General features: G+C 39.2%; 1 protein-coding gene across 1 annotated transcript in view; it reads left to right on the top strand.

The window, feature by feature from the left end:
* REEP3 (receptor accessory protein 3) overlaps positions 1-18,250 on the top strand; it is a 116,357-nt gene that overhangs the window by 56,642 nt on the left and 41,465 nt on the right. The window contains exon 2 of the mRNA XM_006889023.1: positions 945-1,017. Within this exon, the coding sequence (XP_006889085.1) occupies positions 945-1,017 (73 nt within the window). The remainder of the gene's footprint in view (positions 1-944; positions 1,018-18,250) is intronic.

The raw sequence follows: 18,250 nt of genomic DNA, 5'->3' as shown, positions 1-18,250 counted from the left end.
TGATGCTACCGATTGGTCCAGTGGTGAGAATTTTTGTCTTCTTGACATTGAGCCTCAGTCCATACTGAAGGCTGCAGTCCTTGACCCTCTTCTTCAAGAAACTATCAAATAATTTTTTGTGATTGGAGAACAAGTCTTAAATTTTCACATTATTTAAAAACTTAAATATTTTGTTCATATAAAACTGTCTGAAACATTGAAATCCTCTTTGTGTTAAAAAAGATTGCTTTTTAGTGTTACCATCACAAGAACATGAAAACAGCCCAAATGTCCAACCATAGTCAAATTGGATTGAGAAATTTTGGTACATTCGCACTATGAAATACTATGCAGCACACAGGAGCAAGAATTTTGAAAATTACTACATAACTTGAAAGGACTGGCGAGCATTAGGCTGAGTGAGCTAACACAGTCTCTTAAGGACAAATACTGTATAAGACCATTATGATAGAAATAGAAAGATAACTAGTAAAATGTGTGTGATTATTCAGGGCGGGAGGAAGGTAAGAACAGAGGGGTGAAGATGGGCAGAGGGAAATCACAGGATCATACAACTTGATGGGTGGAGGGAGAGGTGGCTAAAGGAAATGGGATGGATCCTGCAAGGATCTGGAAAGACAGGGTAGTGGTGGACATAGTTCAGTAGTGATTGATTTTACAAAATATAATAAATGGGAGTGATTTAAGCACAATTTGAATGAAGAGTAGTGTAAAACACAGTGTATGCAAACTTTGTAAGCAAACCAATATAAAATAAAAATTTATTTCTAAAAAAATAACAATAAAAGGAAAAAAGATTCCTTTTTATTTCACTTTTCTGATGGTTAGTAAATGTACACTGTCGTGAATTTTCAGTGTACTGTCTACTTTTCTATTAGGTGAAATTTTCATGAGCTGTTAAAGTCATTGTGTTTGAATAGTCTTCTTGTACCTTTTTCTTTCAGGTTGGTGTTTGGAATGCTTTATCCTGCATATTATTCCTACAAAGCTGTGAAAACAAAAAACGTGAAAGAATATGTAAGTACAGTTTATGAGTGCTTAATTCAGGCTAACTATATAATGATATACAAGGTGAGAGAATCCATCATTCTTTTAGAACGAGCTCTAACGTTTTGGGTTAAAGTAACAGTTTCAATATGAAATCAGACTTTTCAAAAACAAAACTAATTTTGAAGACGTGCCACAAAATGCACTTTAAAATAGTTTAGTTGTCACTGGCCTTTAAATAAATACGAGTATAGTTATCGAGATGAGATTGCTCTGAATTTAATCTGTAAATTCCAGTATATCCAGGGGTTGGTTTGAGGAATGCTTATAAATTTACTGATACGTTGAGAATGTAGCTCTGAGTCCAGAGTCTTTTTCTTGTTCCACGGGTTGTTTCATCACTTGCTGATCAATTCAGATATGCCAATACCGCATCACTACCAATAGCTATGATCTTTTACCTTCATGAATCAGACTGTATTTGTAATGGTTTGCTTTTCATTCTTCATTGCTGCTTCTTTCACTTTCTTCTCCCGATTCGTAGTGTTTTGGGATGGTATTTTTTTTTTTCGCCATTTTATTTTCCTTTTTCCTGTTGGTTTGGGGGTGGGGTGGGGTGGTGGATCTGTATGTGTAAGTTCTCTTAATACTCAATTTTAGCCATGTTGTTGTTATGTGCCATTGGGTCACTTGCGACTCATAGCGACCCTATGTACAAGAGCTCTAAACACTCTTCTATCCTGTGCCAACCTAGCCATCTCAAACGCACTTATTCTCACTGCTCCAGTCATAGAATCGATCCATCTCATCGAAGGTCTTCCTCTCTTTTGTCGCCCCTCCATTCTGCCAAACATGATGTCCCTCTCCAAGGACCAGGCCCTCCTTGCAACATGCCCAAAATATGTCAGATGAAGCTTCAGAATCCTTGACTCCAAAGAGCCTTCCGGCTTCACCCTCTCTAGGACAAACCTGTTTCTTCTCCTAGCAGTCCATGGTATATTCAACATTCTGATGCATAGCACGCAATTGCGAAGACTATAGCCTGGATCAGGCGCACCTTAGTCTCCAGCCTGACATTGTTGCTCTTCAGTACTCTTGAGAGGTTCCTCACACCTGACTTTCCCAATGTCTCTTGATTTCCTGGCTGCTCTTACCAAGAGTATTGATTGTGGAGCCAAACAAACTAAAACTGTTAACTATTTCAATCTCTTCACCATCCATACTGATGCTGCCAGTTGGCCCAGTGGTGACAATCTTTGTTTTCTTGATGTTGAGCTTCAGTCCATATAGGAGGCTGCAGTCCTTGATCTTCTGCAGCAAGCGCCTCAGGTCCTCCTCAGTTTCAGCAAGCAGGGTTGTGTCATCGGCATAACACAGGTTGTTGATGATTCTTCCACCAATCCTGATGCCACATTCCTTTTCATATAGCCCAGCGTCTCGGATGATGTGTTCTGCATACAGATTGAAAAGGTATGGAGACAGAATACATCCCTGACAGACCCCCTTCTTGATATTGAACCATGCAGCGTCTCCTTGCTCTGTTCTGACGACTGCCTCTTGGTCCAAGTATAGGTTTTGCATTAGCACAATCAAATGTTCTGGTATTCCCATTCTTCTCAGAGTCAGCCACAGCTTGTTGTGATCCACACAGTCAAAAGCCTTTGCATAGTCAATGAAGCACAGACAGACATTCTTCTGGTATTCTTTGCTTTCTGCCAAGATCCATCTAACATTAGCTATAATATCCCTGGTACCACGACCGCTTCTCAGTCCAGTCTGCACCTCTGGCAGTTCTCTGTTGACATATTGTTCCAAATGTTTTTGGATATTTTTCAGCAGAATCTTGCTTGCATGTGATATTAATGATATTGTTCGATAATTTCCACACTCTGTTGGGTCACCTTTCTTTGGAATGGGAACAAATATCGATCTTTTCCAGTCAGTGGGCCAGCTGGCTGTTCTCCAGATTTCTTAGCGCAACTTAGTAAGCACATCTAGGCCAGTGTCTGTTTGTTCAAATATGTCAGTTGGTATGCTGTCAACTCCTGGAGCCTTGTTTTTTGCTAATTCCTTCAGACCAATTTGAACTTCCTCCTTCATCACCATAGGCTCTGGCTTATATGCCATTTCATGAAATTCTTCTGTATCAGCCAATTCCTTCTGACACAGTGACTGTGTATTCCTTCCATCTTCTCTTGATACTTCCTGGATCATTTAATATTCTACCCAAAGTATCCTTAAGTATTGCCGTTCGTGGCTTGAATTTGTTTTTCAGGCTCCTTCAGCTTAAGAAACGCAGAGCAAGTTCAGCCCTTTTGATTTTCTGACTCCAGCTCTCTGCACATTTCGTTATAGTATCTTGCTTTGTCGTCCCGGGCTGCCTTTTGAAATTTTCTGTTCAGCTCTTTGATTTCTTGGTTTCTTCTTTTAGCTTTGCCTTCTCGGCACTCTAATGCAATATTCAGAGTCTCATCTGACATCCATCTTGGTCTTTTCTTCTTTTTCAGCCTTTGTAATGATCTTTTGCATTCTTCATGGATGATTTTCTTGGTACCCTCCCAGAGTTCATTTGGTCTACGCTCATTGATACTCAAGGCCTCTAACCTGTTCCTGAGATGGTTTTGAAATTTGAGTGGGATAGATTTAAGATCAAATTTTGGTTCTCATGGACTTGATTTAATTTTCCTCAACTTCAGCTTGAACTAGCATCTGAGTAGTTGGTGGTCTGTCCCACAATCAGCATCTGGCCTGTTTTCACTTCTGATATTGAGCTTCTCCACCAAGTCTTTCCACAAATGTAGTCTATTTGATTGGTATGCATGCCATCAGGTGAGATCCATGTGTATAGCCTGCACCATACTAAACTTCATTTCACTTACTTTGGGCATGCTCTTAGGAGGGCCCATTCTTTGAAAAGGGATATCATACTTGGAAAGGTAGAGAGAGGGTCAGCAAAAGAGAGGAAGATTGTCAAAAAGATGGATAGGCTATTTTGGTTGTTTTCTTTTGGTACATTTGTTAAATCTTCAAATGGGCCTGACTGCCAGATATGCTCCATAGAAGGGGGCAAAGGCTTGATGAAAAAGAGATCTCTCTCTGGCCTTTCTGCACCAGAAATTGGCTCCTGCAGTTAGGAGGTCAGCTTATAGACAGGCCAATATGGGCTTGACTGGCATGAGGAGACTGTGCTGAGGGGTGTTTCTCTACCTCAGTGATGGCTTTCCTAAAAAAACAAAAACAGACACCCACCTAGGATAGACTGACTCAGTGACTACAGTAATGAGCTCAAGTATGACCTTCCCCCACCCTCCATAAGTCTTGGCATCATTTACTGTGTGTGATGGCATAAATTTTTTTTTGCTGTTTTTTCCTCTTTTCTGTGATTTGAGTGAAAGTTTACAAAACTATTTTTTATTTTGCCACTCATACACATTTTGTTCTTTAATACTACTTTTCTTTTCCACAATATAATCCCACTTTCCCACTTTCTCCCTATAATTCTGATTTCACTTAAGCCTTCTATACCTCTCTAAGTCTTCATTTTCATTAATTATAGTGTACTGATTATACCCTTACTGCATACTGCCTTTACCTTCATGATGGACTGAATAGTCAAATAGCAAAATCTTTATCTGATTGGTGATAGGTAGCCCAAAAATGTAGGTAAACAGTAGATGCCAAAGTAGCTGCACTTGAGTATTGATGGCTCTCTTAGCCTCTCCAAAAAATCACATAACATACTACATACTGCCTTTGTGATGGCAGCATGATTTTTAGATACTGCTAGACAACCAGAGTTCCATGTGTTCAGTAGACACAATATTATGTTGCATGTGTTATATATACAAGAACACAGTAAAACTTCATAACTTTGCACCTCTCCATAGATAGAACTGTACTGTTTAATATTTTCATTTAATAAGAACTCTTTTTTGAAAGATAAGGACTGGTTTTCATTTTCACTGCCATGAACATAAGAGCTGAGGAATGAATATACTACTGGCCACTGGTTAATATAGCTGAAACTCCACTCTTCCCTCTCCTTTTTGGGATTCTCATAGTACTAAAGTTAAATGAGGTCTTTTTCGGGGTCTGAACAACTGTGCAGTTAAAGTACAGTATAAACTGTTTCATTCACAAAGGTGAATGTGCAGCAATTGGCATGTCTTTGAGTCTGTATTTACACTTCAGTCTATTGTCTTAGACTGTTCTTCAGCAAAACTAGTGAAACTTTTATGTATGGAGAGACTTCCAAGTCCTAAATCTTTAAGTCAGACATCAGACTGGATACTTCTGACTCACATAACTCCAGGGGCTGATGGACCCAGTATGGGCAAGTCGGTCAGCAGGCCTCAGTGGGCTGCAGAGACTGGCAGATCAAACGACTGGCTAGCAGTATTGTTCAAGTCCAGAAAAATCAGAAATCAGATGGTAATGACCCAGATGTGGGATCCCGATCAAGCAAAAGCAAGAGATCTTTGTCAGAATAGATATATCTTTTTAGTACAGGACACACACCCACACACACACACCCACACCCCAAGGAAATTCCTTTTCAATTGACTGGCTGCTCATCAAGCAGGTGATTATGTAACCCAGGAGGTGATTTTGTTATAATCAGTTTCATCAGTGCATGGCTACAACTGCCAAACCAGAGAATGCAGGACAGCCAAGTGGACACACAGCCTTAACCATCACAACTACATGCCTTAGCATGTGTTTATATAGATGGTGAAGGAGAATTACATATCGTCTTGCACAGTTATTGATAAAGAATAACTGTCGATTAACAAAACACTAGTCATCTAAAAGAATATTGCTATTAGTGAGCCCTATGGTATAAGCACTTGGATGCTTACCCAAAAGGTTAGGTCAGAGGTTCAAACTCAACAATAGCTCCTCAGGAGTGAAAAATGGTCTGTCTGTTCCTATAAATACTACAGACTGCGATACATCCCTGAGAGGGCTCTTGGGTCATACTTAAACGCACACTGCCACCAACAGTATTTCAGTTTTAGAGCTTGCACAAAAGGTTTTAACATTTTCTCATTGAGAAGAATAGAATATTGAGTAATTGAAGCAAAACTAAGCAACTAGACAGTCAGGTGGCCTGAGCTGATTTGATACAGTTAGTAACACTACTTCACAAATAAGAAAAGGCCTAAAAGCAAGAATGGTCATATGTTGAACAGGAGAGGCAAAGAATCTGCTTTTGACAAGGAATCCTAATTCAGCTTTGAAGACCTCTCAGTAACCAAGTTGTTGTTGTCAAGGCTACAAGACTAAACTTAGATGTCATCTTGGAATAATAACAACACCTTGTGCTTATGTAAATCCCCACCAAATCTTAAATCTGTTTATTATTTGTGTTAGTTTCCTATTGCTTCTATAACGAATTACCCCATACTTTGTGGCTTAAAACAACCCAAATTTATTCTCTCACAGCTCTAAAAGTTCAAAGTCTAAAACTGGTCCTCAGGACTAGGTTCCTTCTGGAGACTCCAAGGTAGAAGTTACTTCCTTTTCTAACTTCTAGAGGCTGCACACATTTTTTTTATGATAACTACATCCCTTCATCTTCAACTTGTACGATATCAACCTGAGTTTTCAAAATGCCATCTCAAGTTCTCTTCTGCCTCTCTTGTGGCCTACTTGGACAGATAATCCAGGATCATTTCCCCAGTCATGATTGGCTAACTAGCATCCTTAACTCCACCTGGGGCTGGATTTTCCTTATCTCTGTGACCTAACAGAGTTCTGAGGGTTGCTATGCACTCATGAGTCAGCACCAGCTCAAAACAATTCTGTCTACAACGGAATGAAACAAATCCTGCACCATCCTCACTCTTTGCTGTGCTTAATAAACTTTGTAGCCACTCTGTCAGTTCTCTAGTTGAGGATCTCCCTTTCTTTTTCTAACCTTGTTACTTTGCAAGTATGATGGTATTCTTACTCCAGGAGCTGACCCTTCTGATGACATGTCCAATATATATGAGACAGGGAGCTCTGGTGGGCTAGTGGCAAGAAGCTTCACTGCAATCCCAAGGGCGTGGCTTGAATTCACCAGATGCTGCTCATTCGATGGCGCATGCACACACAGACACACAAAATATGAGACAATGTCTCACCATTCAAGGTGCGTTTTGTCTACACTTCTTCTAAGAAGTATTTGGGGTTTTGGCAATCTTTGGTATGTAGAATATTTTTCATCAAACCATAATTCAAAGGCATCCCTTGATCTTTAGTCTTCCTATTTCATTATCCAACTTTCACATGTCTGTGAAGCAATTAAAAAATAACCTGGCTTGGGACAGGCAAACCTTAGTCTCTAAAGTGAGAACCTTGCTCTGTAGTACTTGGAAGAAATCTGTGACAGCAGATTTACTCAATGCAGTCTGTCATTTGATTTCTTGACTGCAGCTTCCATGAGTATTAATTTTGCATCCTGCTTAAAATTAAATCTTTAGCATCTTCAGCCTTTTCTCTGTTTATCATGATGTTGTTTATTGGTCTAGTTGTAAAGATTTTCTTTTCTTGATATTTTTTGTTGTTGTTATTACGTGCTGTCAGGTCGCTTGCAACTCATAGTGGCCCTATGTACAATAGGCTTAGACCCTGCTCTATCCCTTGCCAATCTTATTGACTTTGACACGCCTATCCCCATTACCCCAGTGCCTGAATCAGTCCAGCTCATCGAGGCTCTTCCTCTCCTGCGCTTTCCCTCCACCCTCCCAAGCATTACATCCCTCTCCAAGGACCAGTCCCTCCTTGCAACATGTCCAAAGTAAGTCAGACAGAGCTTCAGAATCCTTGCCTCCAAGGAGCAACCTGAATTCATCCTCTCCAGGACAGACTTTCTCCTAGCAGTCCATGGTATATTCAGTACTTTTCGCTAGCACCATAGCTCAAAGGCATCCCTAGTCATTGTCCAGCTCTCTGATGCATAGCAAGTGATTGCAAAGACCATGGCCTGTATTAGGCACACCTTAGCCTCCAGACCGACATCATTGCTCCTCAGTACGTTGGAGGTCTCTGACAGCAGATTTCTCAGTACAATTCACCTTTTAATTTCCTAGCTGCTGGTACCAAGATGGTTGATTGCAGAGCCAAGTAAATTAAAGCTGTCAACAATCTCAGTCTCTTCATCAACCATCATGATGCTGCCAATCGGCCCCAGTGGTGAGAATCTTTGTTTTCTTGATTTTGAGCTTCAATTCATATTGAAGGCTGCAGTCCTTGACCCTCCACAGCAAGCGCTTCAGGTCCTCCTCTGTTTCTTGATATTGAGGTGTAATTCATACTGAAGAGTACAGTTTTTTACCTTAATAATTTCTTCAAATCTTCCTAGATTTCTGGTGGTGTTTTAGGGTTAGGAAGTGAAATTTTGGTGTTAGCATTCTGCCTACTATAATAATATCTCACTGGTCTTTATTAAAGTCTTCTAAGTTATATATGGAGGACATTCTAATATTGTAAGTTCAGAAATTAATTCATTTACCCAGCCTTTCATGGATGATAAAGACAGTTTGGTACTAGGTTAGGGATCTGTTTCTAACATTTTATTAATTCACTCTACATTCTTCTGCCTTTAGACAAGGAGGTCAGTATCAGAGAGTCACAAAAAGAGTTCAGAAACTTTCCCAGGCAACCAGTAAATATCCCCTAGGTAGACCTTAAGAGGTGAAAATTGCCCTTTCCAGGAGGGACAATGAGGCAATTTACCTAGAATTAGGCAAGAACCTATAAGCATCTAAACAAACTATGAACAAAGAGTTAAAGAAGAGATCTTTTTTGAAAGGTTTGTAAGGGCTTGATAATCCTGTAAGTATTACCAACCTAAATTTACCTAAAAAAAAAATAGAGTATCATTTTATTACACTTAACCTCACAAAGGAGCCTAAATCTCACCTGAACTTAGACATCAAGTTTAACCTCTGACTGTAACAGTTTTTTTAGACTCTGACCTCATATAGTTTCTTATACGGCACATTTATTTGTTTTTTCATATTGTAGGAGTTTTTTTAGGAGTTGATTGTTTTTTAGTAAAATTAACCCTTTTAAAATTGTTTTTCTTTTTTAAAAGTCACATATATTGAGTTGTTATGTTCCACAGAATCAGAACCGACCCATAGCTAACCCTCCAGCGGGTTTTCAGAGGCACTTAATCTCATGGGAGGAGATTGCCCATCCTTCTAAGATATACTATCTAATATTATGTTGTTGCTTGAATATGTGGTGGTTGTTCTCCACCAGCCTGTGAATGCCTTTTGTTGCTTTGTTATACTCTCACCTATAAAACAATGTGTTATATGGCAGGTAAGCAGTATTTTTTTTTGGAGTGCATAAATGAATGAATGAGAAGAGAAGAATTTCAAACCTCATCAAATATTGTATTTAAATGAGCATGTGCATTTCCTAATTAGATTGTTTTAATTTCTTATCTTTGATTTAACTAAGTGAGTATAGTGTTCAGCCTGAACACTTATCCCAAAACCCAGTTTCTTTGTGGTCATTGGTTCTGACCTAAATTCAACTGATATCTACTTCAAAATTATTTTAAAAAGCAAACATTTTCGGTTAATTTACTTTTTCCCACCCTAACTACTACCATTCCCCGTAAGCCTACCATAGTAGATTGCACCTGATAAAACAGATGCTGTGTTCAAATCAAAACAAATGGAAAGTGCTATATATTTTGGCAGCCCTCCTTTCTTCCTTTGCCTATTTTTAAAAGAGAGCTTTCTTAGGATATAATTTCCTGTGTAGTGTGGCTGATATGGCCTACTTAAAGTCTTTCAGTCTTGCAGTAATTGAAATATAAACTTACTGAAGAGTGAATATGGTTTTGCAGGGTTTTTTCCAGGCTTTTACCATCTAATGTCTCGAAAACAGTGTTTACTTTTAAGTTGTGTGTAATTGCTGTAGCTTTTCTAGGAAGCCAGTGTTCTAAGAACGATGAAGAAAACGGCAATACAAAGATTGGCTAACAGCACTTAAGAATAAAAATCAGACATTTGGTTCTGAGATTTACTGTGAACAGGAACAAAGAACAGAGAAAATCCTAAGAGAGCACTCTTTAGAAGCTGTAGAAATGGTATTCTAAAACTCCATTGATTTTGGTTTTGAAAGTGACCTAATATTTGGCTGAATATCTTAAGTGACTTGAAATAAGCAAATATATCCCACATGCCAGTTCTGTGGTTTTTGCTGACTTGTAAAATCCAAACTTGTTTTAGGTTTGAGAAGAGAGAAAAATATTTTAAATACTTCTTCATTGTCAAGAAGTGTTCCTAAGGCATCTTTTGATGGTTTTCATTTAAAACGTGTTTATTTGATTTAAGAGATTTAATAATTGGGTAAGTGTCAAGATTAACTCACTGATTAAGGTGGAGTTTTTTACTGAGTTGAGCTCTACTGGACCCTATTTTTTATTTGAGGCTGTTCTCCCCATTTTTTCCTTTCGTTTAGGTTTTATTTTTATCAAAGCTGTATTGATAATATAATGGAATCCTTTCCCAAAACATATCTATAAACCTTCCTGTATTTGTTATGGATCGAATTTTATTCTCAAATAATTTATGTTGACAGTCTGGCCCCTAAAGCATGCAAACATAACCTTGTTTAGAAATAGGCTCTTTGAATATGCGACCAGTTAAGTTAAGGGGACATCATCCTAGTCCCATTGTAAATTAAGTAAAGGAGAAGAGATATAAAGACAAAGGGAAACTGGCCAGGTGGTGGTATGCTGTAGGTATGGGCCAAGAGACATATGGGGTTACCTGAAGCTGGCAAGAACCAGAGAGACTCTTCTGTGGAACCTTCTTAGAAATGGTGGCTCAACTACTTGCCTCCAGAACTGTGAGGCAGTGTTTTTCTGTTGTTACAAGTTGCTTTATGATACTTTGTAGTAAGTACATTTTTTTTACAACAGCGCTAGAAAATGAATTCAGTATTTACTAACATATTCTAAGTAAAATGCCTGGATTGTTGTAGTGCTGTTGTTAATTCAAAAGATGAGCTTTGGACAGTCCCCTCCCCTGCAGTGGACAGTCTCAGAAACCCAGGGAAGGGTCAGCAGTGAGTTTATTCTGAATCACCTGGGGTGAGAGTTTTATCTGATGGTATCTAAACAATAAATGTGTAATTCAACAACCATGGTAACGGTAGTCAAGAAATCAAAACGGGAGTTACTTTGGGAAAATTTGCTGCCACAGACTTCTCCAAAGTGCAAAAAAGCAACAATGTCAGTTTAAAGACTAAAGTGTAACTAATCCAAACCATGGTTTTTCAGTTGCTTTGTATGTGTAAAAATAGCAAGGGCCTGGTGGAGATGGCCCTTTACTAATTTTACAAATGGGAATTACCGTCATCAACAACACAAAACCAATTCCTATGAGATCAGATATGTCCCTCATGCTTCTTAACTCCTTTCTGCTAATCCCAACACCAATCTGACTGCTTTACTGGGTCCAAAATCTGATGCAATCACTCACAGGCCACATGGAACCATATTAGGTAAGTCAGAAGGCAGGGCTAGTAGGCAGCAGTATGCTTAAGGCAGGACAGCTTCCGGAACTTTCTCACTGGCACCTCCTCAGCGTTGCGCCCTCTTGGCTTTAGACCATTGCTACAGAGCTTTCAGTCCTTCCATTTACGGCTGTTTCCCCTGCCCACCTAAGTCCTGCAACATACTTGGAACAAAGCTCTTGGCTCTGGTTCAGTGGCACAGCTGTTCCAAGGTCCTCTCCATCTCACATTAGGTCTCTGGTGCTCTGCTGCAGCTGATATGGCTGCTGCTTCTGTAGGCGCTGGTCTTACTAGTAGGATCTCTCGCCCCAGAAGGATGCGCTGCATCATCTCTTGCTACTGCTTTGCTAGTCATCTGATTCTCCAATTCTGCTGCTGTACCCATTCAATGTAATGGGGAAATTGGCTAATCCCCTTGTGGGTCGGTGAGACTAACCAGTCTCCTTGTAGGTAGGCTAACACACTCTATTCACATATTCCCATTTATCCACATGGCAAAGTCAATCAGTGGCTAGGAAAGTCATTAATACTAAAGTATGTATAACAGTACATACAAGTTAGCAATAACCCCTTAACACCACAGTCGGTATCTGAAGGTTAGACTGAATGGATAAGGAAGACTGAAGAAGACCCAGTGCCTTTGAATTGTGATGTTAGACTAGAAATTGAATATCCTATAGATAAAAGAACAAGTCTGTCTCAGAGAAAGGATAACCAGGATGTTCCTCCTTAAAGGCAAAGATGATGAAATACCATCTCTCATACTTTGGGCATGTTGTCAGAAGGGAATAGTACTTGGAAAAAGACATCATGCTGGTAAGAAAAGAAAGAGAAGACGACCCTCATTAAAGTAGATTGGCACAATGAATGAATGAATGGATTCAATCATACCAATTGATGAGGGTGGTACAGTAGAGGCCCAGGTTCCCATCTGTTGTTCACTGTGAGTCAAAGTAGACATGAAGACACTTAACATCTAAACATGCAAATTTCCCCATTAGCCTCCAAATACACTACAGTTCGGGTGGGATCAATATTCAATATTTTCATGTTTCAGATTAAGTTAGAAAGAAGCAATAAATAGAGAAATTAAGAGCACAGTGCCTGGAGGCAGGCAAGCTTCCTAGGTTCCCAACTCTGCCCACAACAGGCTATAATTTTGAACAAGTTTGTTGACCTTTCTTTGCATCAACCTCTTTATCTGTTAAATTGAGTTCAGTAGGGAAAGAGCAGGATGGGAATTTAGTCAGCCATACCATGCAGTTCTCCTTCAGCAAGACATGAGAAGCCAAGTGAAACTGATACAAATGACAATATTGGAGCCCTGAGCAGAAAACAGAAGGATGAATTAGATCAAACCCTGAGTGGAAGGAGAAACTGCATAAACATGGTGAACAAGGAGACGTACGGATCACAGATCATAGGTGTCCTGCCAGCTGGCCTAGCACAGGATGATCATTTTGAGCATTCCTTAGTGAGAAGCAAAATAAGGCAACTTTACAGAGCCTCCAAAGTGAAATAGGTTCTGTGTAGACAAATCTGGAGTGAAGTAAGTGGGACTAAACATGAACCAGCTCTAAGGGGGGCAGGTGCAAGAAAACAAGAATGCCAGGGATACAAGTGACCAAAGAGCACAGAGGACACCAGACTGTAGGGCTAAAGCTACTTACTAGAAGTGGTTCCTGGTCATCTGAGCTAAAAGCACTCCCAGAGGGAGAGGTCCAGGGAGTGGTGGCTGCAGATACAGGACTCCAGATAGCATTCCCCACTGCACTGGGTCAAGACAGTCCTGGTTACTACCTACACTCAACAGAGAGCACCCTAGTGCTCATACCAGTTAACAGTGATAGCCAGCCCTCTTCCCTCCTGCCCCATCCTCCCAGTGGCCTACTGTGTCCAGCCTAAGGGGTCCACAGCTTATTTTTTTCCACACTTAATTTTGTGCTTAGTCCATCAAAGACAGTTTCAAATATGTGAACAACAAACAGAAGGCAATTTAGATAACTGTTGTTGTTGTTGTTAAGTAGACAACCCATTGAAGGAAGAATGTGGCAGTTGCCCCACCTCCCCCAAGCCTGAGAAACTTGATAACATCTAAGCTGGTCATAGCAAAGACCAGATCAAGCAATGGATCCTGATAAAAGTCTGAGCTTGGAAAAAAGGTGTTAAAACCTAACTTAATTAACACATCAAATTGCGAGAAATACCGTCTTAGTCCTTCCTAGGACTAAAATGGAAACACCCCACACTGCCCTGTCTGCATGCCATGGGGCTGGGTCACTTGACATCCCTCTCAGACCACACAATAAATTCCTGTTCATGTCTTGGGACCAATTCCTTTCTTTGCACACACTTTTTTTTTATATCAAACACCCATAGCAACCCTATGAACAAAAGTCTTGAACACAGAACTTTCAAACTTTCATTTTTTTCTCCGAATTTATAGTTTCTGGAGGCAAGCTTTTTTTTTTAGTGGATGATGCCACTCCTGTTTCCAAGCCTGTTTTATTTGGGATATCCACAAGAAGCAGGCCTGAAGGCCCAAAAGCCTTTTTAAATATGAGGCCCAATCCAATCAGTTCACACCCTATTGTGAATAACAGCCCTACCCTAGTCTCAACCCCAAACCAAAAAACACACCTTAGCAGAGTCCAGCTGTTCATTCATCTTCCCATCCTGGAAATAGCCCCAGTTTGGAAGCTCACACCCTATTGTGAACAACAGCTGAGACCGCCTAATTCACCAAAAATAAAAAAAAAATAATAAAATAACCCGTAGACTGGGGAAAATAAGTTTGAAGAGCTACTTGTCTGATTTCTAAAATATATTGAAAACTTCAGCAGCAAACAACAAAAGACAAGAAATTCAAACAAAAAATGAGCAAAGCACATAAACAGATCCTTCAGCAAGGAAGACCTTCCGATGGGTAACAAATACATAAGAAAATATCCACAATCATTAGCCATTACTGTGGTTGCATATTATCAAGTCAGAACTGACCCATAGCTGACCTTCCAGTGGGTTTTCAGAAGCAGTAATTGAGATTGCCCATCTTTCTCCTGTGGAGCATCTAACAGATTCGAACCACATGCCTTTGGGATTGCAGCACAGTTTCTTACAACTGGTCCACTAGGGCTCTTAGAAAGATGCAAATCAAAACTACAATGAGATATTATGCAACACTACAAAATAATGAAGAGTTAGTAAAACACCAAATAAAATGGATGACTCTAGAGGATATTACATTGCGTGAAAGAAGTCTGTCCACAAAAGGACAAATAATATATGAGTTTGTATTTTAAAAAACTAAAGTTTGCACATGGAATAATTTTTTAATGGTTACCAGGGACAGAAGAGAGGGAGCAGGAAGTACAAGTTAGTAAATACACTCAGTGAAGGGAAAGGCAATTTTATAAGGGGGTGGGGGGTGGTAGACAACCAAAGCACCAGGAAAACAACACATGTTAGCAGCAAGGCCAGAAACTGGTCAAATTATGCTGGGAAGGAAGAGGACCCAAGAGGAAGATCCTCAATTAAATGGATTGACAGTGACTGTAACAATGAATTCAAACACGGCAGAGATCGTGAAGATGGTAGGAAAGGACAAGGTTCCAATATCTGTTGTGTATAAGGTCGCTATGAGTTGTAATTGACTCAGCACTAACAACAAAAACGTGCCTATGCTTTGGGAGACAAAGGGAAGGAGGAATCTCTTAATAACCCTTCAACTCAAGAGACTAAGTCTGGCTGTTGTTAATATCTAGGAAGAACTTTAGTAACTGTTGTGGGAATGGAAATAGATGTTAAAAGCAGTGTCAGAAACAGTTGTTACCATCAAAAGAAAACATTGCTAAGAAGTAAATTGGAGAGAGGCCTAACCACCTCCACCCTAATCCCTAGTGATGGAATAGCTTCAAACACAAAAGCTACAATAACCAAAAATTCAGCTGCCACCACCCTCACAGTGGGGAGAAAGCAAGGTGGTTCTCATTGCCTTAGTCTTGTACCTCTTGCTTGTCTATTTAGAAACCATAACCTCACTCACTACTTGAAGAAAACTCCCAGTAAATTCTGAAAGGGAAAAATAATTTGACTATTAGAGAAAATAAAAAGTTCAGTAGCAGGTCCAAAAATAAAAATAAATTTATACAGAGTACACTTGATATACTTTAATACAGTCATCTGAAAGGTCTTTATTTTTAAAATGAAGGGGGAAAACAAATTTCAACCTACAAAGCAAAAAAGTCACAAAACCAAATGGAAAGGTGTATTTTTAAAGTTTTTAAAAAACAATGTATATGAATAATAGGATAGATAACCTAATTTCTTTGTAAACTTTCATGTAAATCATAATTAAAATAAGGAAGAAAATGTTATAGGATATATAAGGAAGGAAAGTAAGATGAATAAAGCAACATAGAAACAAATGAATTTTTTTTTAAAATTCAAGAGAATCAAGTTCTTTGTGTAAGTAATAAAATAAATGCTTGAAATAGCTAAGGTAGGGAAAGGGTAGGAAAAACAGGCAATAATGGGAAATAAGGAAAGCTGAGGCAAGCAATACTAAATTCAAGTTAAAAAATACTAAACTGCTTATAATTTTTATTATTAAGATGTAAAATATTTTCCAATAATGTGAGATACAGCTGACTTTTTAATATCAGCTGAATAGTACCTTATTTATGCAATGAAATTTCCCCCTTTCACAGAATACCAGACTCTGTCTTTGGAATGCTCTTATATGTACATCGTTTTTCCATTATGTAATTTTAGCAATGCACTGTTTTACCAACTACAGCTGTAATAATCAGATTGTCAGCCAGATTGCCATCATACTTTGAAAGGTCCTCCTAAAAATATAAAAACTGGAACGGTTTCTGAAGATTTTAGCTAAGAGAAATAAAAATCTTTCTCCCAAACCGCATGCAACTTTAGAAGCACATGAGAAATATATTGCTTAAGAAATGGAAATATGAAAAGATAGTCTTTAGAAAAATTTGTGCTCTCAATCCAAAGGCAGATAGTTCAAATCTGACAGCTGTTCCACAGGAGAAAGATGGACACTCTCCTCTACAATTTACTGCCTCTGAATACTACACACTGTAGGGTCAGTTATGAGTTGGTTCTGACTCAGGGATACAAAAAGCAAAAGCAAGGTTTGCAGAAAAGTGTATACCTTAAATTTTGTGTATATCTTGGTAATCATAGTAAACATAAACTCATTTTAATTTTTTAATCACACATTCAAACCATGAAAATATAATCAAAACATTTGATAAGCCATAGGTGGTAGAGTTACTTGGGGAGAAGAGTAAATCTAAGAATGCTTTTTCTTTGGGGATTCAGAGAATGTCCAGGAGTCTGTCAGATAGTTCTGTGGTCTTTGGATGCACAGACAACAGAGACTTTCCTCATGGAACTGTGGGGTGTGAGAGTCTGTTAGACTACTTACTTTCTCCTTAGTTATTTGCTCACAGCTTTTGTATGCTCCTGCTCCTTACATTTTGTGAGGGTGTGTGTATATATATATATGTATATATATATACACACACACACATATGATGTATATATATATTAATGATGATGTGCTTAAACAGTGTTATGCAAATAAAGTGCACTTTAGTATTTTCATTGAACAAATTCACACAAAACTATTGTGATATGAAGAGCTTTGTGTTCAAAATGGCTTTCTTAGCCATTGAATTTGACTTTGCCATATGGATGGGCAGGAATATACAAATATTGCTAATAATATACAAATAGCCTATCTATGAGGGAACTGACTAGTCTCACCAGTTTACAAGGGGATTAGCTAGTCTCACCAATCCACAAAAGGATTGCCTGGTCTCACTATTAAATTGAACAGATCCAGCAGCAGAAGAAGGATCCTCCCCACCAGAAAAGAGCAAACAAGAGAATGTAACTTTTCCTTTAGGACCAGAGCCACAGCCAAAGCAGCTGACGCAGAGAACCAAAGACCCAACAGGAGATGTTTCTGACATTGTGACTGTTACCCCTACAGAACCAGAGCTAAGAGCCTTTGCCCAAGTTTGTTGGACAGTTGGAGGACTCAGGGGAGCTGGCGGGTGAAGAGCCAATATTGGCAGAACTGGCAACTTTTTAACACTGGCCTAAAAGCCTCTAGCTCAAGGCTGAGCACATTTCAGAAGTTGTCCTGATTACATTCTGCTCCTAACCTGAATTATCGCCTTTTAACTTCCCCAGTATGGTCCTGTGTGATGGTCTGTGAGCTATCACATCAGATTTTGTACCCATTAAAGTAGTAAGATTGGTATTGGGAAAGAAAGAGGTGTGGGGGTGTGAAGGACATGTCTGATCTCAAGAGAAATGAGTTTGTGTTTTTAATGTTGTTGATTGGGACAGTTCCCTTTTGTGAAGTTGGTAAAGGTCAGATATGAACATTCCCATGTGACCCTTGATCTTTTTACAACTGTATTTATCTTCTCCAATTCTAATGAATACATGAATCTTCTAGATTATCATGTAGAAGATTCTGCTACAGGATGCTGTCCTGCCAACCAAAAGGCTGGGTCTCTGGCAGTTCAGATCCATAGGAGAAATCTGATGGACAGTCACTATGAACCTCCAACTCAGAACCAACTCAGTCATGTTGTTGTTGTTGTTGTTGTTATGGGCCATCGAGTCTGTTCTAACGACTGCCTCTTGGTCCAAGTATAGATTTCGCATTAGCACGATTAAATGTTCTGGGATTCCC

The sequence above is a fragment of the Elephantulus edwardii genome, unplaced genomic scaffold, assembly GCF_000299155.1.
Source record: "Elephantulus edwardii isolate Elephantulus edwardi_28Jun2011 unplaced genomic scaffold, EleEdw1.0 scaffold00074, whole genome shotgun sequence".
Lineage (NCBI taxonomy): Eukaryota > Metazoa > Chordata > Mammalia > Macroscelidea > Macroscelididae > Elephantulus > Elephantulus edwardii.
The sequence above is the reverse complement of the archived record's forward strand: the minus strand, read 5'-3'. Positions and strand labels throughout refer to the sequence as shown.